General features: G+C 63.9%; 3 protein-coding genes and 1 non-coding gene across 6 annotated transcripts; 2 read left to right on the forward strand and 2 right to left on the reverse strand.

Annotated features, from left to right (window-relative positions):
- Positions 1-692: 692 nt before the first annotated feature.
- On the forward strand, positions 693-2,454 carry Cfd (complement factor D). Its single transcript, XM_028858556.2, has 5 exons — positions 693-869; positions 1,339-1,495; positions 1,591-1,738; positions 1,869-2,126; positions 2,247-2,454. The coding sequence occupies exons 1-5, from the start codon at positions 815-817 to the stop codon at positions 2,406-2,408; spliced, it is 780 nt and encodes a 259-aa protein (XP_028714389.1). The 5' UTR covers positions 693-814; the 3' UTR covers positions 2,409-2,454.
- Positions 2,452-15,498, reverse strand: Med16 (mediator complex subunit 16). Of its 3 annotated transcripts, none has more exons than XM_028858555.2 (15): positions 15,386-15,498; positions 14,468-14,633; positions 14,078-14,185; positions 13,800-13,969; positions 11,537-11,968; positions 10,898-11,003; positions 9,153-9,308; positions 8,319-8,527; positions 8,016-8,222; positions 7,242-7,452; positions 6,629-6,762; positions 5,562-5,757; positions 5,121-5,339; positions 4,453-4,536; positions 2,452-4,259 (listed from the first exon to the last, which is right to left on the reverse strand). In XM_028858555.2, the coding sequence occupies exons 1-15, from the start codon at positions 15,461-15,463 to the stop codon at positions 4,210-4,212; spliced, it is 2,526 nt and encodes an 841-aa protein (XP_028714388.1). In that variant the 5' UTR covers positions 15,464-15,498; the 3' UTR covers positions 2,452-4,209. The 3 variants fall into 3 exon arrangements, with proteins under 3 accessions (XP_028714388.1, XP_028714383.1, XP_028714384.1); XM_028858550.2 differs by having other exon boundaries at positions 5,121-5,337; positions 5,565-5,757; positions 15,386-15,497; XM_028858551.2 differs by lacking the exon at positions 15,386-15,498 and adding an exon at positions 14,753-14,906 and having other exon boundaries at positions 5,121-5,337; positions 5,565-5,757.
- A 256-nt stretch (positions 15,499-15,754) lies between these two features.
- Positions 15,755-15,861, forward strand: LOC114684146. The gene has a single exon (XR_003733236.1). It is a non-coding gene; the product is annotated as a U6 spliceosomal RNA (small nuclear RNA).
- A 550-nt stretch (positions 15,862-16,411) lies between these two features.
- R3hdm4 (R3H domain containing 4) lies at positions 16,412-21,880 on the reverse strand (the record flags this gene model as incomplete). The annotated part of the gene is made up of 8 exons (XM_037197822.1): positions 16,412-17,371; positions 18,150-18,205; positions 18,282-18,367; positions 18,882-18,967; positions 20,002-20,122; positions 20,579-20,703; positions 20,945-21,099; positions 21,807-21,880. Coding segments are annotated over 8 exons (804 nt in total), but the record flags the coding sequence as incomplete, so codon positions are not given.
- Between the last annotated feature and the right edge of the window lie 276 nt (positions 21,881-22,156).

The following is a 22,156-nucleotide window of genomic DNA, read 5'->3' on the forward strand; positions in this document are numbered from 1 at the left end:
ACCTAATGCTCCAACAGGGAATGGGTGTGCTGAGTCCCCCACTCACCCCCCTCCTTGTCCCAACCCCTCCCCTCCAGAACCCACCCTATGGATTAGCTTGGGGGAGCCTCTGACCTAGGCTCAGTCAGTCAAGGCATTGATTAACATGAGGGTCAGATTTTACTGTGAGGGTCCCTGAACCACAACAGGGAACAGCCTGCGGAAGACAAGGCTGCGCCTGGATCGAGCCACACCTGAAGGCAAAATCCACAGGCTTTCCTTTTCAGTTCCTCATGGCCACACTCTGAAGGGTGTCAGACCCCCACAGCCACAGGAGTGAGGTCGAGGATTCTCTCCTCCTAGCAAACAACCTTTGCTCCATAAGGGAGGAGGAAGTGTGAGGAGTCGAGTTACCTCCCTCCACTGGCAAACAACCTCTGCAAGTTGGAGGAGGAAGTATGGGAGGGTAAAAAGATGGGGGGATGTTTGCCCGTGGGCCTCCTGCTGAAGTGATTGCGACAGACATCACTTGGAAGGACACTTACTGGGCCAGGGCGCTGGGCGGTCCAGCCTCTCACCCAGGCCACGTGCTGTGACCTTCAGAGTGGGCACTGGCCAGGGTCCAGGTGGGAGGGAGAGGAAGGGTCCCGGTGGACCTGGCAGGTTTACATAATCCGTCCCAGAAGGGCCGACACACTCAAATCTGAAAGCACAGATCCCCAGGTCCCTAGTTGGGTCTCTGCCCACGAGAAAGGGAGGGGGCGGGAGGCACCTGCCCCATAAAAAGAGCTCCGAGGACTCGCCTGGGTCAGTGTCTGGACTCATCGGCGTCAAAATGCGCGGCTGTGTGTACCCCGTGGCTCTGGTGCTCCTGGGGGCGGCTGTATGTGGTGAGTGGGCCGGGAGGGGCAGCTGGATACCGCAGCCGGCGCCGGGGGGTCTCCAAACTCGGAATCTGCGATCTGAGGCTCCCGGACTCCCAGCTTTTACCAACAGCAAGACTCTGGATTTGAAACCTGTAGACTATAGAATTCGCACCAGGGCCAGCAAGAAGGGCTAACTGGTGAAGGGGCTGTTGGCCAAGCCTGAAGACCCGAGTCTGATCCCCTGGACCCGTGTGGTGAAGGAAGAGAAGTTTTTCGCTGCAGGATGTCTTCCGGCTGCTGCGGCAGGCTCACTGTGGTCTTGAGAAGCATGCACCACCCACCAGGCTTCTGAGATTGCAGCCCCTCAGAAGCGCATTTTACAGTGATGGGGGTCTGGGTCTCGAGCAAACGGGGGGGGGCGGGGCAGGGAGGTGTCTGGGGCCTCTCTGGGTGCAGCCCACCCTGATGCTCACAGTGCACCCACCCTCCTCAGCTGCGCAGCCCCGAGGCCGGATCCTGGGTGGCCAGGAGGCCACGGCTCATTCTTACCCCTACATGGCTTCGGTGCAAGTGAACGGCACACACGTGTGCGGTGGCGCCCTGGTGGATGAGCGGTGGGTGCTGAGCGCCGCGCACTGCGTGGACGGACTGTGAGTGGCGGGGCGGCGGGGTGGGGAGCGGAGGGAGTGGGGCCCCGGGGGTGGGCGGGACGTGGATGTGAGGTGGGCCCTCGCCCTGTCCCCAGGACCGCGGATGACGCTGTGCAAGTGCTCCTGGGTGCCCACTCCCTGTCGAAGCCCGAACCCTCCAAGCAGCTGCTCGACGTGCAAAGGGCAGTGCCTCACCCGGGCAGTGGGCCCGACCGCATTGCGCACGACATCGCCCTCTTGAAGGTAAGGAGGCTGGGTCCTTCCTACCCGCTGGGTTCCACTCGGGGTCTAGCCTCGCCACTTCCTTCGGCACCGCCACCCCAGTGTCCCAGCGCTGCCCCCTTCTGTGACTTTACCCTCCTCTCGCTGCTAGCTGACCCAGAATGCCTCGCTGGGCCCCTACGTGCAACCCCTGCCCTTGCAAGAGGAAGACCGAGAGCTGGCCCCCGGAACGCTCTGCGACGTGGCCGGCTGGGGTGTGGTCAGCCACGCGGGGCGCAGGCCCGACGTCCTGCAGAGGCTGACAGTGCCCATCATGGACCGGAACACCTGCAATCTGCGGGTGCATCACGACGGGGCGGTCACCCAGGACATGATCTGTACAGAGAGCCACCGCAGGGACAGCTGCAGGGTGAGTGACGCGGCCAGGTCAAGTGGCGTGGGGTGGGTGGGTGGGTGGGGCCCGCAGAGGCCAGCGAGGGGCGTGGCTTGCAGGAAGAGTGGGCACGTCACTCGCGGCCCCGCCCCACAGGGCGACTCCGGAGGTCCTCTGGTGTGCGGGAACGTGGTCAAGGGCATTGTCGCGTGGGGCTCGCGGGTCTGCGGAAACCGCAGGAAGCCGGGCGTCTATACCAGCGTGACGTCTTACTTAGCCTGGATCAGAAATGTCACCAATGAAGACTTGATGGGCTGAGGGGATTCCCGGAGACACGTGACTCACAATAAATGCATGCATCTGAGCCCTGTGCGTCTTTATTGAGCGCCTGCTGCACACACACCCGGGAGGCTGAGGGCAGGTAGTTCCGCGCTCGGCCACACGGGGCGCGCGTGCTCTTTCGGGGAACCGTGGGGCGGGGCCCACTCCTACCCCACAGAGGTCCTGCTGCACCCAGGACCATCGTCTGGGCTCAGACAGCATTGCCAAGACGCTCCGAAGCTGACATAAATACTAAAAGGGGAAACTGAGGCACAGAGAGGCCATGAACAAAGGCTGGTTCACTGAGGAGGGAGTCGGTGATGTCTCCAGCGCCATATGGGTTGGAGAGCTGTGGAGTCAACACCCCAGGTCCCCTCCTGGTGACAACGGGCAGAACCTACACCCAAACCCTGTGCCTTTCTAGCCAGAGGGCAGGGGTACTGAGGGTCTGAGAAGGGACACCCCTATGTCAACGCCATCTGTGCCCAGTCCCAGGGTGCGTCACATGTAAACATCTGAACAAACTGGAGACATCATCCAGCGGCTCCTCGCACCTCCCCCAGGTGGCCTGGCATTCACTAACACACGTGGTCAGCACTCTGCAGAGAGTGGGTGGGAGCAGCCCTGCAGGGCCAGGAAGGGGAAGGGAGCCTGTGCAGGGGGCGGCCCCGTCACCCCAGGGGCCATGCTCCGGCCACAGGAAGTCAAGATGGCTTGAGAAGGCCAGGATGCCCCACACCGCACTGGTGGCTTCTGCTGGCGGAGGCAGTACCTAGTGCCGGCAGAGGGCATCACGGGGAAGTCACAAAACCCTGAAGGGCACACGCCAGTCCCCCAGGCTCCTCGGATGTGCAGAATGTTCCAGAAGGGAACTGGGAACAGGCACACGCGCCTGCCATGCCAGCACTCAGGAAGTAGACAGGAGAATCACGAGTTCAAAGTCATCCCCAGCTACACACCAAAACGTGGGGGAGTAGAGGGGGGTCCGAGTCGGGGGACCCCGCCCGGCCCCGGTACCTTCCTTCCCTGGCTACACCCCCCTCACAGGCTGCGTCAGTCAGAGCACGGTCTGTCCTCTGCAGCGAGCCCTCCCCAGGCTGGGTCATGTGTGGCCACTGCCCTGTCCTCTGCTCCACAGGGTTCCAGGGAGAAAATAACAAAGCCAATTACTGTGATCCTGGGCCTGGCGGCCTGTGACTGCAGGGGGCAGAGGAGGAAAGCTTGAAGGCAGGACCCCTGGGGACCACAGCAAAGGCTGCTAGAAACCGGGGTGTGGGAGGCAGGGGGAGGGCCGAGGCCGCTGTGCCGCACACGGGCAACCTCAGCAGGGCCTGACCTGGCGGGCAGCATTGCGGGGGCCGTGGGGACCGCACGGGCCTGGAGGCAGGGTTAGAGCTTTACTGGGCCCGCCCTCCACGCCCACAGTCCTCAAAGGGACACTGAGGGAGACAACCCCAGCCTGGACAGGGGCATATGGACTGCGGCCCTTGAAGGATGGACGCACAGCCCAGCTCCTTCAAGATGGCCTGGGTGTGACCATGGGACTTCAGGCCCTGGAGGTGGCACATGCCTTGTGTCCCGAGGGACAGACCCGGGGTGGCTGGCTGAGGACACAAGGTTCCATCACAGAAGGCCCCCTGCGTCTGCTCAGAGCAAGGCTGTCATCTCGGGGACAGGCGAGGGGCGCTGTCGTCTCAGGGAAGGTCGAGGGGCGCCGTGTCTCAGGGTCGGGCGAGGGGCACCCTCCGCCACAGCCCCCCACAGAGGCAGTTCTTGATCCACCGCTGCTCCCACTGCTTCACGGCCGTGGTCTTGTTGGGAGACTTGAGCATGGTGACACAGCCACACCTGGGGAGCAGCGACACTCACTGACCCTCCCACGACCCCACCTGCCTCTGCCCCGCACGCGCCGGCCTCCAGAAATACTGCTGCCTGCCGCGGTGCCAGCGGCAAGACGGTACACCCCAAACCCTGGGCACCCCACACCACACCCAGGGCTCCGGAAGCAGAGGCCACCCTGGGCCTGGCCGGCAGCGCTCACCTGGTGCAGGCTTTGCACTCCTCCGTCGGGTAGGCACCCAGGTGCAGCCTCCGCAGGTGGTCGATCTTGGGCTGGCCAGGGGCCCTGGGGGGAGAGGGAGTGAGGGGATGTGGGGGGCTGTGTCCACAGCACCACGTTAGCCACAGCAAAGCGTGGCTTCTGGTGTGTGACCCCAGGGCTCAACCATAAAAAACAACAGCCGATGGCGAGATAGGACCAGAGTTTCTAGAACCTTCTTCCAAACATGGCTGAATATGGGTCAAGGGGACGGCGTACACACAGGAGGGGGTGGAGGCCTCACCGTGAGACCAGGGCATTGCTCACTGTGGGGGCGAGGGCTGGCCTGGCCTGGCCTGGCCACAAATCCTACACCCAAAGCTGTGCACTCAGAGCCGGGGGCAGGAGAATCAGAGTCCAAGGCCACCCTCCTCCCACACAGGGAGTCTGGGGCAAGCCTGGGCTACATGAGACAAAACCCAAACATCTCTATGCACACTGCCGTGGCTGGAATGCCACCCAGTTCCCTCACGGCAGAGACCTGGTGACACAGAACTTGGTCCTCGGACACACAGGCTGCAGAAGGTGCTGGACCCCCCCCCCCCCCAGAACCTGTGGTGTGGAGACGGCAGGGCTGCGGGGCTTGAGGGAGGGATGGGCGACGCGCACACCTGGCGAGGCCGTCCAGCTGCAGGGTGGAGGCGCTGCTTGGCAGAGTGGGCGCCCTGCCGAAGCGCAGGCGCAGGGGCTGCTTGGGCTGCAGGCGGCTGACCAGGCCGTCGCTGGCAGGAAGCCAGTCCAGGTTGGGGACCAGCAGCTGGCTGGGCAGCAGGCAGCACTCATCCACCAGGCCCTCGTCAGGTTCACTGGCGGGGCCCTCGTCACGGCCTGGGGAGGGGATGGAGGTCACTGCACCCACAGCCTTCCTCACCCACACGGCACCCACACGGCACCCGCTGAGCCCCCTGGGGCTCTGCCCTCTGACATCTCAAGTGGCCAGTGAGGGCCCACGCCGCGATGCTGGGGAGGTGGTGAGAAGCCTCAACTCTGGCGATGTGCTGGGCCTACCACTGTATTTTGTTGGGAAGGTGTAAGCAGAGGGCACAGTGTCTCACAGCAGATCCACAGCTTGGTGAGCAGCCGGAAGAGCAGGGACATGCTGTCCTGGGTGTCCGAGGTGGCTGTGTAGACCGGCAGGCAGCTGGGCTTCAGCAGGCCCCAGATGCGGATGACAACCATCAACTCGCGCAGCATGCCCAGGGAGGTGCCGTCTCGCAGGAAGCTGTGCCCTGGCCTCAGCGGGGAGCCCTGTGGTGGGGACACGGAGTGAGCGGCCGCAGAGCTGCTGTGGGTGGGGGGTGCCGGTCCCCAGCTAACCCTAGGAGCCTGGGTGAGGTCTGGGGACAGTGCGGCCTTCACCACAGGGCACAGTTGGCGCGGAGAGGACAGAACTGTGCCCAGTGCCCTACAGACCAGAGTGGTCACAATCGACCAGTCCAGTGTCTGCGGTGCTGCCAGGGCCTGGAGGACGCCAACCCAGGCCAGCGTGGCTGTCTTAGCCTCCCACAGAACCCAGGAAGCCAGGCTCGACCTGTGACCCTGAGGCCTGGAGGCCCTGGAAGGCTACAAGCCTCAGATAGCCTGGGATAGGCGGGGAGGCGGAGTCACCGCTTGGAGGGGCCAGGAGCACGCCCTGGGCAGACAGGAGCCAAGGAGCGCGCCTCAGCAGAAGCAAGGACGCACCAGCGCCCACCACGACCGAGACCGGGGCTGGAAGACCCAGGGAAAGTGAAGGGGCGGGGCCGACGCGGGGGCGGGACCGAGGCCGGGGCGGGGCCGAGGCCGGGGCTCACCTGGTTGGGCAGGCTGGCCGGGGGCGGGGCGATGCGGGGGCGGGCCGATGCCGGGCTCACCTGGTTGGCAGGCTGGCGGGGGGCGGGGCCGATGCCGGGCTCACCTGGTTGGGCAGGCTGGCCGGGGGCGGGGCGAGGCGGGGCTCACCTGGTTGGGCAGGCTGGCCGGGGGGCGGGGCCGAGGCCGGGGCTCACCTGGTTGGGCAGGCTGGCGGGGGCGGGGCCGAGGCCGGGGCTCACCTGGTTGGGCAGGCCGGCCGGGGGGCGGGGCCGAGGCCGGGGCTCACCTGGTTGGGCAGGCTGGCCGGGGGCGGGGCGGGGCTCACCTGGTTGGGCAGGCTGGCCAGGAGGTAGAGCACGAAGTCCCCCACCCACTGGAGCAGCTGCTGCAGCGCCTGCAGAGTGTTCATGTCCAGGACAAACTCCTCTGTCTTCAGGTTGATCATGACCTTGTCAATGTCTGTGGGGACAGGGGAGGGCGGTCAGGGGACATGGGGAACCTGGCTCTGAAACCCCCCAGGTCCCAGGGCGTGGAAGCGGACCTCGACCACCTGCATTCACAACAGCTGGCGCCGCTACCACAGCTGTGCTGGAAGGAATCGCGTGAAAAGCAGGTGACCTACCACGAGGTCGCGCCCTGCCGGCCCCGAGGGCTGTGTGAGACTGCGTGGCACAGCCACGGCCCTCAACCTGCTATGTGGCCCAGGATGGCGCTGGACCCTCCTGTTTAGGCAGCACCACATCTGGTTTACCCCGATAGGTGATCTGCCACCTGGCCACACCTCAAACCCAACCAACATCAAGGCTACGAAGGCTGCACAGTTCTCGGGCTCGGGCACAGGCCGGGCAGCCCCCCAGCACCCACCCCAAGGGCTGGTGCTGGACTCAACGGTCCCCACGAGCCTCGCCCTTTACGGATGGGGAAGGCCCCACACCCACCAACGTCAGTGATCTTGGCGCAGATCTCAGCCAGGCGGTCCCCGGGGCTCTTGTCAGGGGTGTTGAGGAAGTGTGGGCGCAGCAGGGACTTGAGCGTGGACGTGATGGCCATGAGGAACAGCTTGGTGTGGTAGTCGCACACGCGGGCCACCGTGCAGGGCGACAGCTTGCACAGTGAGGCCTTCATGGCCAGGATCCGGGTGGAGAGGACCTGGGGGGCACAGACGTGAGCGGAAGGCCTGGCAGGTTTGGGCTCACACCCAGTGCCCAGAGCAGGGGAATGATGGGAAGGAGCCACTTGGCTGGGACACTTGCCAGGCCACCAGAGGCCGGCGGGTCACCTCTTTGGGCTTCCCTCTTTGTGACTCAATGGGCAGTGAGGACGCCCACTAGCAAGGGTGACAGTGGCCAGTGGTGAGTCCCCACACTTGGCTGTGCGCCCCAGCCCTCCCTGGCTGCTTTGTTCTGAGGCAATGTCTTGCTCTGCAGCCCAGACTGACCCCACAATTGTGATCCTCCTGCCTCAGCTTCTGGAACGCAGGGCCACAAGCTTGCACTGCTCCCCCCCCCCCAGATTCTTGCAGGCGAGTCAGGATCGGGGTCACCCTCTGTGAAGAGCAGTCCCTACTCCCCTCGGCCCTGGCAGCCCATGTGGGCCACATGACGCACCCCTCGGGCCGGTTCTCTTCTAGAAGAGTCTAGAGAGCCTCTGAGCTCTGGGGCCCTGGGCTCCACCCACACCAGAGGGGAGGGGCGTGTGTGAGCCCCGCCCACCTGCTGCAGGGCGGGCTTCTGCCGCGTGTACTCCTCATGCAGCCGCTCCACCAGGCTCTGCACCATGCCGGGCTGCACGTGCAGCAGGATGTCCCACCAGTCGTAGCCGGTCACCATGCAGTACTCCAGCAGAAACAACAGGTGCTGCAGGGCCAGCTTGGGCTCCAGCGGGTGGCCCAGGGACGGAGAGATGCGCAGCATGCTGAGCTGCGGGGAGGCTGGGCTGAGCGTGGCGCCGACCCAAACCTCCCTCCGCTCCCCAACGTCCGCCCGCCCGCCTCCCGGTCTGGTCTGAGCACTCACCTTCCCATGGTTGTCGATGCCCACCAGGGCCAGGGACGTCCAGGACAGCTGCATGGCTTTGAAGTGGACGGCCGGGCCTGCGGTGCGCGGGCGCTTCAGGGCGGGCTCGTCCAGGGAGCGCGGGGCTGAGCTGTAGAGGACGGCCATGGTCTGCAGTGATAGCCGGTGTACCATGTGCACGCTGCCGTCCTGGAAGGCCAGCGCCAGGCCTGGGGGTAGGGAGTGCGGTCGGGGCAGGGTGGGCAGCGGCTGCCTTCCCTGGCTCCCTTCCCGACCTCAGGAACGAGAACCCAAGCTCCGTCCCTGGGTCCTCTGGCTTGGCTACGGCCCCCACCCTGAATGCATTCTCCCCATCATAGGGAGAGCCAGGAAAATAAGGACCCAGAAACACTGAGGCAAGGCCACCTCGCCGCCACCTCGCTGCTGATCCCTGGCTGACGTACAGGCAGGGACCTGAGGGCTCGAACCCTGGACCATACATACACTTTCAAAAGGATTTCTCCCCGTGTTCCCAACTCACCGCCACTTAGCCATAGCCCCTTACATGGTAAGGAGCACAGCTTCCTACTGATGGGTTACAGGTGTGCACACCTTAGAAACTAACTTTTCGTTAACCAGCTACAACTCTTTACATATTAAGGGATGCAGCTTTGTGTTAACCAGCCATAGCACTTTATATATTAAGGAGCACAGCTCCTCGGCAGCTTTCAGGACCCCTGGTTCTGGGGGACAGTCCACACTCGTCACATGAGATCGGGAACCCACAGCTCTCAGAACCCACTTCCCACCCCACAGGTCCAGGCGCTGTGCTGGCCGCTCCCGGGCTGAACGTACCGAGGCCGGGGTAGAACTGGGTGTCACTGGCCACCTTGAGGTCAGTGTTGGTGAGGGAGATGGGCAGTTTAGGCAGTGCCACCGCCGAGACACGGTCCAGGTCGTTGGTGGCTGACAGGATCCGCCACTTGAGAATCATGGGCTGTTTGTCACCAACTGGAGAGTTGGGGACAGGAAAAGGAAGGATGTGGGAGGGCACAGAAAGCTGAGCTCCACCTCAGGGCGGCAGGGCCCCTCTGGTCCCAACTCAGGGAGAGGACTCAGCATGGCCAATCAGAGCACCTCTCCTCCAGCCTGCTGGCCTGAGGGTCACATGACCTGAGGACCAGCAGGATCCAGTCCAAGGACTTTTCTCGTATTTTTGAAACGGGGTCTCACGGACCCTGCCCTGGCCTTGAACTCTTACCCTCCTCCTCCACTGGTGCTGGGATGACCTTAGGCCTAGGGAGGGAGCCCCGCCCCTCTGAGCTCTGGTCCCCATCTTTGAAACCAGTCCTGACCCCAGAGAGCAAGTCTCCCTCCCGAGGGGAAACTGAGGCCGGAGTGGCTGTAGCCCTCTGTCTGGAGCAGTCAGGGCTCCCTACACTGAAGGCTGTGTTCTCACAGGGGACGCAAAAAGCAGAGGTGGAGGCGGGCAAGCAGCCGGTCATCCCAGCTCCAGAGGCAGAGGCAGGAGGATGGAGCTACAGAGTCCAGGACTTTTCTCAAAATTCAAACCAACAAAACCCGGAAGTCAGTGGCCAATGGTAGCCAGCGCTGGTTGGCCATATCCCTGCCTTGACCACAGCCAGCTTCTGTCACCATGGTTACCGCGCCTCAGCCTCACGGCCAGGCACCACCCACGGGGCAGGAGAACTAGGCCCATCCGCCCTGGGCCAGGCGGGGATGCGCACAGAAGGGCCAGTGGGCATGTGTGGCAGGCGCAGGCCTGGTGAGCCAGCCCCACTGCCCGGTGACTCAGAGCCATCTATCTGCAGGAAGCCCAGCGGGGACCCTATTCACATTTAATTACTCGCTGGCCACAAAGGGCAGCTTGCTGTAACTGCAGGGAGAGGCCTCTTGACACAGCTCCATTATGCCGCCAATTAGGTCTGCTGGCCACCTCCACAGCCACCGGGTCCATTAGCGCTCCCGCCTCGTCTCCCTCTCCTCTCTGTGTTGGGGAAGGTCATGCCAGGGCTGAGCCGGGCTGAGCCAGGCTGCGGCAGCGGCGGGGCAGCCTTAGGGAAGCAAGGTCCCCACTGGTAAGCGAGAGTGGTGGGGGTCTGGGAGACCCAGGAGGGCCACAGGGACACTCTGCAGAGGTGAGCTGCGAAGGCCAGTGCACTGCACTCAGCTCCAGCCTCCGCTCTGAACGGGGATTTCTAGAGGATCCCGTGGCTTTAGAAGTAAAATGCCTCCCGTGGCTGTTCGAGCCTCGACAGCTCAGCCTGTTCACTGGCCCCCGCCCCAGGACCTTTGCATAGGTCACTTCTTCAATCCTGGGGTTTCCAGGCATTCCTGCCTAGGGAGCCTTAGCATCCCACTCTAGCCAGGAAGACGACAGCCTCCTGGGACTGTGGAAGAAGTTAATCTGAGTAAATCAACAGGCCACACCTTTAAACTCAGGGCTCAGGAGGCAGAGAGGACGGAGTTCTGTGCATTCAAGGCCAACCAGGGACACACAGTGACCCCGTCTCAAAACAAACCCCCAAATCCCACAAGCTAACGGACCCCTGGCGGCTCCCGAACCCTGGCCGACTCACCCACAGGCGAGATCTGCTGGAAGATGTTGTTCACAGGCAGACCCTCCTTCCGCAGAGACCAACACTCCACCAGGCTGCTGCTCTGGCTGGATGCACACAGGAGCACCTGGGGGCGGGGCTCGGTGAGGACGGGGTGGAAGGGCGGGGTGGGAGGACGGGGTGGAAGGGCTGTGCCGGGCACCTGTCCCCCACGCCTCAGCTGCATCCTCCAGCGCTATCAGCACAGGATGCCAGGGCCTTCAGGAAGCGCGGGGCCTCGGGAATTCACGAGTGCAGTAGGAACCCAGGTGAACCCTAACCAGGGGGACGAGAGTCCCAAAGACATGTCAGGATGTATCCCCAGACAGGCAGAAGGGACCCAGGACAGGGACTCGAGCTAAGGACCCTGAGCTGGGGAATTGCCTGGACCATCCCGAGCCTGGTTTCACCGTGGGATTGTGAGGTAGGACGGTGAGAAAGGATGGGAGACACCGTGCCAGCTCTGAAGGCAGAGGAAGAGGCCACAAGCCAAGGGATGCAGGGCCTCTGGATGCCGGCACCGGTGGGCCACCAGGAGGGACCTTCCCTGGCCCACCAGGCCGTCAGATTCTGCCCAGGACAAGCCATGGCTGGCTGAGCTAGGGACGCGGCCCCACTGACCTGCTCAGACATGTCTCGGGCCAGGAACTTGAGGTGTGTGATGGCGGGGAACCTGTCCTTGCGGTTGGGGTCGGTGGTACAGCGCATGAACAAGGAGGGCAGGATCTCGGTGTCGATGCGGCACTTCTCGCTCACCACGCTCACGCACACCTTGTAGAACTTGATGGGCGACGCGCTGCTGCCGTCCGCCGCAGCTACCACGATGTTCCCGCCGCCCGTGAAGGCGATGTCGGCCAGCGCCACCCGGCCACGCAGCCGACACAGGCTCTCGGTGGACGTCAGCACCTGCCCGCTCGGCTTCAGCAGGGACACAGTCACCAGGCCGCTGACCGTCACCGCAATCCAACCCTCCATGGGCTTGCCGCCAAACAGCGTGAGCGAAGGCGAGAACTTCACTCGGGAGAACTTCTCCCCGAAGCTGGAGGCACCCGACTGCAGGAAGGGGGGTGGGAGGAGGGGCTTGCTCAGCTCCGGGGGTCCCCCTCCTAGGCCCCCAGGAGCGCAGCACCAGCGTGGCAGAACTGCAGACGGCCCTGACGCTCAGTCTCCTCTTCTGTGATGCGCAAGCGGTGACATTTTTCTCAGGGGATCGAGCTTGGTACTCCACTCTCTGTCTGACCTCACGGTCCCTGCCTTGGCAGCAGAGGCCGCGGGATGCAGATGGCGCTAGGCTGTGGCGCCACCGGAACTTCACTGAGGAGCGGGTGGGGCGGCATGCATCTCCTGTGGAGTGCCCTCAGCACCGGCCACTCTGGGCCTTGTAGTCTGTGTTCCCAACCGGTGTAATTACATACAAAACACACCTTGTCTCAGACAGGGTACGTGGCCCAGGCTGGACTCAAAGTTACGATCCTCCTGCCTCAGCCTTCCAAGTGCTGAGAGGACAAGCATGCACTACCATGACTAGCTCAATAAAACTATTTTTTTGTTTGTTTGTTTGTTTTTGGTTTTTCAAGACAGGGTTTCTCTCTGTAGCTTTACACCTGTCCTGGATCTCACTCTGTAGCCCAGGCTGGCCTCGAACTCACAGAGATCCGCCTGCCTCTGCCTCCCGAGTGCTGGGATTAAAGGCGTGCGCCACCACTGCCCGGCATCTGCCTTTTTTTAAAGAGTTGTATTGGGTGGGTGCTGTGGAATATTACCTTAACTATGTAAAGATGTGTTACTGTTTCGCCTCGCCTGCCTAAGACACCTGATTGGTCTGATAAAAAGCTGAATGGCCAACAGCTCGGCAGAGGAGGGACAGGTGGGGCTGGTGGGCAGAGAGAATAAGTAGTAGGAGGAATCTAGGCAAGAAGAATGAGAGAGCCGGCAGTGGTGGCACACGCCTTTAATCCCAGCACTCGGGAGGCAGAGGCAGGCGGATCTCTGTGAGTTCGAGGCCAGCCTGGGCTACAGAGCGAGATCCAGGACAGCCGGGGCTGCACAGAGAAACCTTGTCTCGAAAAACCAAAAAAAAAAAAAAAAAAAAAGAGAGAGAACAAGGGAAAAGAGGGAGAGGAGACGATGCCCAGGGCCAGGCAGCCGCCAGCCATGCAGAGCAGGACACACAGAATGAAAGAAAGGCAAAAAGCCCCGAGGCAAAGCGTAGATGAGGAGAAGCAGGGTAAACTGAGTCATAAGAGCCAGTGGGACAAGCAGAAGCTAAGGCCGAGCATCAGTAACTAATAACAAGCCCCTTGTCATGATTTGGGGGCTGGTTGGTGGCCCAGGAAAGCCTGCTCCAGGTGGGAGAGGCCTCAGCAGGCAAGTGGAAGCTGCTGGGCCCCAAAGACCTGAACAATCATGGAACCGAGGCCTGGCCATGAACCCTTCCTCCCAGGCTGCCAGCTCCCCTCCGTTATCGAGGAAATGGACTCTCAGATGCCCTGAGTCTAACTCAGGGTACTCACTCCTCACTGGCTGAGCTCTAGAATATACATAGATGGGAATTCTGGGTTGTCATTAAATCAAAGTGGACTGGGGTCCGAGGACCACAGGGCAGCCATCTGTGAAACAGGATGCCACTAGATGCTGGCGTCTGTGAAACAGGGTCACTGTAGGGGACCACCAGCAAAAGGGGAGGCTGGGGGACAACAGCCGCCGTAGCTAAGTATGTTTATGGGGACAGGAGCTCAGGGATGGCAGTTACTGACAGGAACTGCAAACAGGCGCAACGTGAGCTGGGCCCGCAGCAGACAGAGAGGGCTGGCTGAGGGCCGTGAGAAGAGCAGGCTAGCCACCCAGCTCCACCCCAGCAGCCCCTCAGCACCGGGGCACTCACCTTCTCCACGTGCAGGGCCAGCTTTACACCGTTGTGCAGCCAGGACAGAGCCACGATGGGGTCCCCCTCCACCTGGCTGCCCACGGAGCTCTCCCAGCTGTTGGCCAGGTGGTCAGCCATGCTCCAGCACTTGATCTGCCCATCAGCGTCGGCCGACAGCAGCCGGGAGCCTGTGGTGGCAGGGGCGCATCAGGAGCCCTCCGAATGGACAGGAGCGGCACCCCGCCCCCCTGGACTTAGTACTGCTCAGGGACTGAGAGTCAACCTCGCGGCCTCACCTGACTGGTCCCATTCCAGGCAGGTGATGGCCTCGCTGTGGCCAGAGCTGACGGAGTGCACTTCCCAGGGATGTTCCGTGTCCAGGATATGGATCATATGTGTCATGTCTACAACGGAGGGGAGCGGGGAGGGCGGTGTGGCTCACAGCGCCCCAGATTCCCGTCTCACCCCTCCCTGCTCCTGCTCCTCCCAGAGGCACTGACTGGAGGGCAGTGACTGCCTTTCCCGGCTTCTCTAAATCTCTAACTGGCCACAGCGCCTGCTCCGCCACCAGGAGCCTTTCCAGCGGGGACTCGCTGTGTGTGGGAATCTGAGGCACGGTGGAGCCACCCCGGGCACAGCCACGGTGTGGGTCCCCGGTCCCGGCCCGGTGAGGGCCGGACGCTCACCCTGGTCATCGTTGCGGAGGTCTGTGGTGAAGGCAATGAGGTTCCTGCAGGACCAGGCACAGGCCAGGGGCAGCGACGGGCAGTACGTGCTCTTGGTCCATTTCTCCCACTCGCACACGTAGGCCAGGTCCATCATGCCCACTGCGCCCAGCACGGTCCCGGGCTCCTGGGGAACAGGGAGACCCCAGCTACAGCGGGCCTAGACTGTTCTCCAGGCCCGAAGCCCGAGCCCTGCTGTAAGTTCCCTGAGCCCTCAAGTCCCCTCCCGACCCACCTACCACTCACCCAGACCTCAGCCTGAGCTCAGCCCCACAGCCGGCCCCACCCGACCCCTCCAAGTCTGGGCCTCGGGCCACGCTGCAAGTTCAATCCCCACGCCACGCTCCCAATATGTCAGCCTCCCAGGTCCCAGGACCCAAACGCTGAGCCTGATACACCCGCGCCTCCACCCACGCTCCGCCCAATCGTTAAGCTCCACCCACACCTCCTAAGACCCTGTGCAAACCCGCTACCAGCTTCCGCCCCTTCTCGGCTCGTGATTGGCAGGCCCCAGACCCTCAGGCCACGCCCCCACCCCGCTTAGACGCCGCTCCTTAGGCCACGCCCCTCTCTGGCGGGCTCGTTTCCTCAGGCCACGCCCCTCCAGCAAGGCTGAGTCCCGGCCACGCCCCTCCGGCCAGGCTGAGCCCCTCAGGCCACGCCCCTCAGGCCAGGCTGAGCCCCTCCGGCCACGCCCCCTCCTCAGCCTAGCAGCCGCAGGCTTCACCTCAAGCACCGGTGCTGACCACGCCCCTTCCACACCGTCTCCTACCCAGCAAGCTTTGCTCCAGGCCCGCCCTCTGACCCCGCAGGCTCCGCCCCCAGCCTTGCGCTCCAGGGCCTCGCCCTGATGGCGCCGGTCCCGCGTCCCGCACTGACCTGTGCTCCCCGGACGCCCAGTCGGCCGGGCGGCCGCGGCCCACACTCGCCCCAACGCCCGGAATCCGGCGCCGCCATCTCTCGGCCCGCGCTGGCCCCTCGCACAGACTTCTGGGAGGACCGCGGCTCCGCCCCTACCCGGTTTAATTTGCATACGATAGTTCCTAGTAACAATTTGCGGCTCTATGTGCGATAAAAGAAAAATAATTTCTCATTTCTGATCACGGGCTACATCTTACACGATAGAGTTAGTTTTATATCAGAGGAAAGCTTTAAAAAGTTCTAGACCTTTTCCGAACTATTCTCACCCTAGGTTAGAAGAGACTTAGTTTCGAGCCTTTAAATACTGACTGAACAAACCTGACGACCGTGCTCGCTTCGGCAGCACATATACTAAAATTGGAACGATACAGAGAAGATTAGCATGGCCCCTGCGCAAGGATGACACGCAAATTCGTGAAGCGTTCCATATTTTGCTCCTTTTGCGCCCGCCCGCCCTCCCCCCGACAGAGAAACTGAGGCACGCCCCTGCATCTCTTCCTCAAACCCGACAGGTGTTACATATTATCTTCCGCACCTTCACTGTTGGGGAAATTCGGGCCCACGTGAGTGGAGTAACTGTGTTTTTCCCCTTTTTTGTTTTTCTCAACAGGGCTTCTCTGTGCAGCCCTGGACTGCCTGGCTCTCTAGCCCAGGCTGGCCTTGAACTCACAGAGATCCCCCTGCCTCTGCCTCCCGAGGGCTGGGATGAAAGGACCAACATCAGACCTCTGCATCTCATATAGCCCAGGCTGGCCCCAAACTCTCGCGTAGCTGAGGACGACCACGTGGCTTACATGGTGCTGGGGAGGGGTCCAGGCGATCGCTCTGTGCAGAGCCTCAGCCTGGCGCCCCACCTTGAAGCAGTTTACACATTTTAAAATGAACTACAGCATCCAGGCCGGAGATCTCCCGTGTCCCGACTTCCGCCTGCGGGCTTCCGTGACCTGCTCCCCCACCCCCGCCAAACCCAAAGACGCACACAGCCGCCGAGCACCAAGGCTTTATTAAAAGTGTCCCTTTCCCACAAGCACGAAGAACCACACGAAGGCGGGCGGGGCGGGCCTGGGGTCATGTCAGGCCTCTGCGGGGAGCACAGCTCTGCTGGGCGCAGAGGGGGCAGGAGGGCAGGGCACGCAAGGTCAGAGGCTTCTGGCTGGAAGTTCTGCACCCTCGGTGTAAGGAGAGACAGGAGGGGCGGAGCCCAGGGAGTCGGGGCAGGATACACACATCACCAAAACAAAAAAAAGCGTAAAATCAGCCCTTGAGACAAAGCTTGTCCAGACTCACCGGGCGCATGGCGTGCACACGTACACACACGTACACACGTACACACGTACACACGTACACACACACACACACACACACACACACACACACACACACACGACAAGGTGCCCTGGGAAGCGAGCGGACCAGACACCCCATCAGAGCTGAAACCTGGAGGGGTCAGGCAGGGGTCACAACAGAACCCACTACCGGCTGGCGCTAGGTGTTTTGGTTGCGTCTCTGCATTTCAAAAGAGAAATTAAAACAGACCCATCCCAAACGTGCCAAATTCATAAAAACTGATCAGTGGGGAAATAAAAGAGTCTGGTCTCCTCGCCTGAGCCGCAGACTGCACCAAAGAAAAGCCAAACAGGAAAGAGCACGAAAAGGCCAGCTCAGGTCTCCCCACCCAGATACCAGTACCAGAGCGGGGAGCTCGCCGAGCTGGGCCATGGAGGGGCGGGCGGGGCACGGGGGACTCCCCAAGGGAAGGGGGTGTTCTGATTCTGAAAGTATGCAAGACATTAGCAGACGCCGGAGGTCTGGGCCGGGCGAGTCGGCCCGCGGGGCTCCGCCATCATTGCTGGTCCAGGTAGGCGGACAGCAGCAGCTCCGGGGGCAGGAAGTCCAGGTGGCGGTTGCTGACCTTCATCTGCCTCCGGCCCTCCAGGTCAGCACCTGCGGACAAACACGGGAGGGCTGGAGCAGCTGGGCCAGAGGGCTCCCCTAGCACAAAGGAAACCCTGCAGGCTGGAGGTGTGCACATGGCTAGACACATAATGCACTGGAGGCTAGCCTGGGCTACACCCAAGACCCTATCTCCATAAACAACAAAAGAAACTGGGTGGTTGGAGGGGGGTATGTGGCCAGCCAGGAGCTGCGACTCTATCCACTCCGTCTAGAGGCGTCCCTCTTCATCCAGGGCACAGCTCAATCCCCACAGAGAAACCCCCCCAGCCCCTGCCTCAGTCTCAGTCTGTGAGAAGAGGCAGGTGTGGAGGCCGCAGCATCCTCCTACAGAGAGAGACCAGGGGAACCAAGTCCCAGGGTTGCCATAGCAACTGTCACCACAGCAACTCCAGGCAGGAGGCAGGGACAGGTAGGAGGAAAGGGAAGGACCAGAAGGCACCTGGAACCACCACCCAGGCTCTTGACAGCCGTCCTTGGAAGGGGCAGCATCGTGCACAGGAGAAAACGGAGGACAAAGGCTGTGTCCTGGGATCCTCCGTCTCTTCTCCAGGTCTGGGATAGACCTCAGCTCCAGGCTTTAACAACCCCACCTCGGTCCCTCTTCCCTGGAGCTGTGGAGGGACGGTGTCTGCCCACTGGACCCCGGAATGCACTATTCATGAGTTAAATAACGACCAGGCTCCACGGCCACAGTTGTGCTATAAACCTGCACGGCACGCCCCGGGGTCCCCAGCTGGGGGAGGGGGCAGGGGGAGCGGGCACTCACTGGCTGAGATGAGGTCCATGTACTGGCAGACGGCGTGGAGCAGGAGCCTCTCGAAGCTGGGGAGGAAGGGAGTGAGCGGCTGAGGGGCGTGGGGGGAGCAGAGCACACTGCCCCCTCTCCCCAGCCCCGTACCTGTTGTCCAGCATGGCGGTGTACACAGCCTGGGGAGACACCGAGAAGAAGGCCAGCAGCCGCTCCTCCCAACTCTCCAGGGTTTCCTGGGGGGGGGGGGGAGCTGAGCATCACCTAGCTGGCCCTCCCTGACGTGTGTCCGTCAAACTCCTATACGCTCTGCAGCACCCCCCTGCACTGGACCACTCTCCTCCTCCTGACCACACCACCACCGGGAGGGCTCCTGTCACCTCCTCAAGTCAGAAGGCGACATGGTGGTGGTGATGGACTCTGCACCCTAGTCAACTTGCCCGAGGATCAGCCAGCCACGAGATTAGACTTAAGGTCAGGCGGTGGTGGCGCACACCCGTAATCCTGTCACTCGGGATCTGTGCCTTTGCTCGGGAAGCGCACGCGCCTGTAATCCCGGGAGCGATGTCTGCGCAGAGCAAGGCGCAGGAGGAGACAGGAGCCCGCTCTCTTCAGCTGAGCATGGCGTAAACACTGGTGGATGCTGTTCTGCTTCCCTGACCTTTCAGCTTCCCCCTGTACCTGCTCGGGGTTTCTATTAAAACACCATCTAGATTCCAACGCGGAAAGGCCGAGGACGGGGCCACTCACCATCGGGATGCGGCTGCGCTTGAGCACAGACCGCAGGCGACGGCTGATGCGCTGGAAACACTCGTGAGGGGTGAAGGCGGGGTCCTCTGTGAAGAGCAAGGGGCGGGGCCAGGTGAGATAGGCGCCGCCCCGCCTGGCCACACCCTGGGCCGACCCCGCCCCATGCGACACACCCGAGCCTGGCCACACCCACCAGGGAACCTGGGCCCACCCAGGTGACCAAAGAGCCTCACAGACACAAGGCCCCGCCCCTCTGTAGCTTGGCACGCCCACACCACACCCCGAGCCATAACTCCGCCTTTGGGACCCAACCCCGCCCACACGGCACACCCTGACCTCGCCCCCAGCCGGGACCCTGCTCCCAGACTGGTCCTCCTCCACGGCCAGGCCCCGCCCCTCCAACAGGCCCCGCCCCACCGGGCCCCACCCCTCCGCCGGTCCTCCCCTCGGTCAGGCCCCGCCCTCAGCCAGGCCCCGCCCCACCGGGCCCCACCTCTCCGCTGGTCCTCCCCAGGCCAGGCCCCGCCCCTCCACCATGCCCCGCCCCCAGCCAGGGCCCCACCTCTCCGCCGGTCCGCCCCAGGCCAGGCCCCGCCCCTCCCGCAGGCCCCCGCCCCCAGCCGGGCCCCGCCCCTCCACCAGGCCCCTGCCCCCACCGGGCCCCACCTCTCCGCCGGTCCGCCCCAGGCCAGGCCCCGCCCCTCCACCAGGGCCCCGCCCCTCCACCAGGCCGCACGGCCCCACCTCTCCGCCGGTCCTCCCACGGCCAGGCCCCGCCCCTCCACCAGGCCCCCCCCAGTCAGGCCCCGCCCCACCGGGCCCACCTCTCCGCCGGTCCGCCCCAGCCAGGCCCGCCCCACCAGGCCCCGCCCCCACCGGGCCGCACCTCTCCGCCGGTCCGCCCCAGGCCAGGCCCCGCCCCCAGCCCAGGCCCCGCCCCCACCGGGCCCCACCTCTCCGCCGGTCCTCCCCCCACGGCCAGGCCCCGCCCCATCCACCAGGCCCCCGCCGCCCCTCCAACCAGCCGGGCCCCACCTCTCCGCCGGTCCTCCCCACGGCCAGGCCCGCGCCCCCCACCCCCCCGCCCCTCCACCAGGCCCCGCCCCCAGCCGGGCCCCACCTCTCCGCCGGTCCTCCCCACGGCCAGGCGCGCGCCTCCGCTTGCCCTGACCCTCATCCTCCAGGTAGCGGAGCACTCGCTCTTGCTCCTCTCCGGAGCGGTTCATGAAATCATTCCAGACCTGGAAGACAGGGACGCAGGCCGGCCCTGAGGCCCGGGTCTGCTTCCGCCTTGACAAACGCACACACAGGCCCCGGGGCACACAGGAGCCCATCTGCCCACGTCCTGCATGTGTGGGGCCCGAGGCGGATTCTGGAGCTGGGGTGTCAAGGGATGCACCGGAGCTCAGCAGGCACGGCCACTAACTCCGGGGAGGCCAGGGTGGGACGCACCACCAGCGACGCGCGCTCATGCGCACCACACAGTCTCCAGCCGGGTCCCCTGGTCCAAGAGCGGCGGACGACCCCGGGGGAGGCGCGGGCGACCCCGACGGGGAGGGCGGGCGACCCCGGGGAGGGGCGGGCGACCCCGGGGAGGGGCGGGCGACCCCCGGGGGAGGGGGCGGGCGACCCCGGGGAGAGGCAGATGACCCCGGGGAAGGGCGGACGACCCCGGGCTGCGCGCACCCCGGTCTCACCTCCACGTAGGTGGCATTGCTGCAGGCCTCTGCGAAGATGCCAGGTGCCGCGGGCGGAGTCCCGTCCCCGTCTTCCGGGCCTGGCGGACCCCCGGCCGTCTCCAGCAGCGTGAGGAGGTACCGGGCTGAACGGAACCAAGGTCCGTGGGCTGAGGCGGGGTCTGGGGTCCCCACTCACTCCCACTGTCCCAAGAAGTTCTGCTGTTTCCTGTTTTACCCAGCCTCTCTCCAGCACCCCATCTTGCTCTCCTTGCCTTACCGAACTCCTAGGCAACCCTCTGAAGCCCTTGTTCTAATGCTTGGCCAGTGGGCGATGCCCGGCAAGGGAAGCCTCAGGCCGACACACACACACACACCCCCGCTTACTGTTCTCCAGGCGCTGCAGACTCTTCCGTCCCTTGGCCTTGGGCACCAGGTCCGAGTTCCGCACAGCCTGGTTGATAAAATGTTGCTTGCGCCTGGAGGCCGAGACCCTCTTCACCTGTGAGCCGCCGAGCGTGGGCAGGCAGCCGGGGAGGGGCCTGCGGGCCGGGGAGGGGGCGTCAGGGCCCAGGCGGGCCTGCTCCGTGTCCCCTCCCACCCCAGGCCCCTGTGCGTAGGGACCCGGGGCCCACGGAATCCAGGACACGGGTCATTATTACACAAGAGGGGTAAACTGAGGCTCCGAGAAGGCAAGGCCCGAGCCCGCGGCACCCAGAGCAGAGGTGGCCCCTTCCACCTTCCCCCTGGAAGTGGACGCTCTCCCCCACGCCCTGTAAACCAGAAAGAGCCGCAGGGTCTCCAGGGGCCATGACGCCCCCGCTGCCCCCAGCCCACCGCAGGCCCCCCCCCCAGAGCTAACTCTTGAAGATGGTGCTAATCCTGTGAAGGGATTAGCCTGGCACTCAGCAGCCGAGGCTCTGCTCAGCAGGGCAGGGCCAGAGCCACCGGGAGACAGGCGGGGCGGGAGGACCAGCGGGGAGGACCAGCGGGGAGGACCAGCCGGGAGGACCGCGCAGAGAGAGTGGCAGGCTCAGCCTGGGGCGCATGCATCCCGGGGGCCTTGCAGGGAGGGAGCCTGCAACTTCAGCTCTGGTGGGGACCCCATCGCCAGGCCACCAGCGGCTGCACTGCAGGGGTCCCCGTGGACCTGGGGGCTGGGGGGGGGACGCCCTCCCGCCTGCTTGGGTCGCCCCTGAGCAGGGTGAGCCCACCCTCCGGAGGAGGGTCCGCCAGCCCAGCTACCAACTTCCTGCTGGCCCCTGAGGTCAACTCTGAGGTCTGAGGCTGGGCCACTTCAGCCCTGGCTGCACCCCCAGGCCTTTAAAGCCGCACCCCGGCAGCTGGCGCAGGCTGATAACAAACCGCTGCAGGAAGGAGGGACTGACTGATGCGGCGGCGCACGGACAGGACAGACTGATGCGGCGCACGGACAGAAGGACGGACGTGAGCCTGGGTCCCGCTATGGCAAGCCCCCCATGCTCTCGGCCTGCAGCTCGGGTCAGTGCTCAGTTCTAAGGGCCGTGGGGACGTCACCACCTCCTGTGGGCCCCAAGGGCTCCCGGGGACAGGATTGTCCCCCGGATTCAAACTTGCGAA

This window comes from Peromyscus leucopus, chromosome 22 (assembly GCF_004664715.2).
Source record: "Peromyscus leucopus breed LL Stock chromosome 22, UCI_PerLeu_2.1, whole genome shotgun sequence".
Classification (NCBI taxonomy): Eukaryota; Metazoa; Chordata; class Mammalia; order Rodentia; family Cricetidae; genus Peromyscus; species Peromyscus leucopus.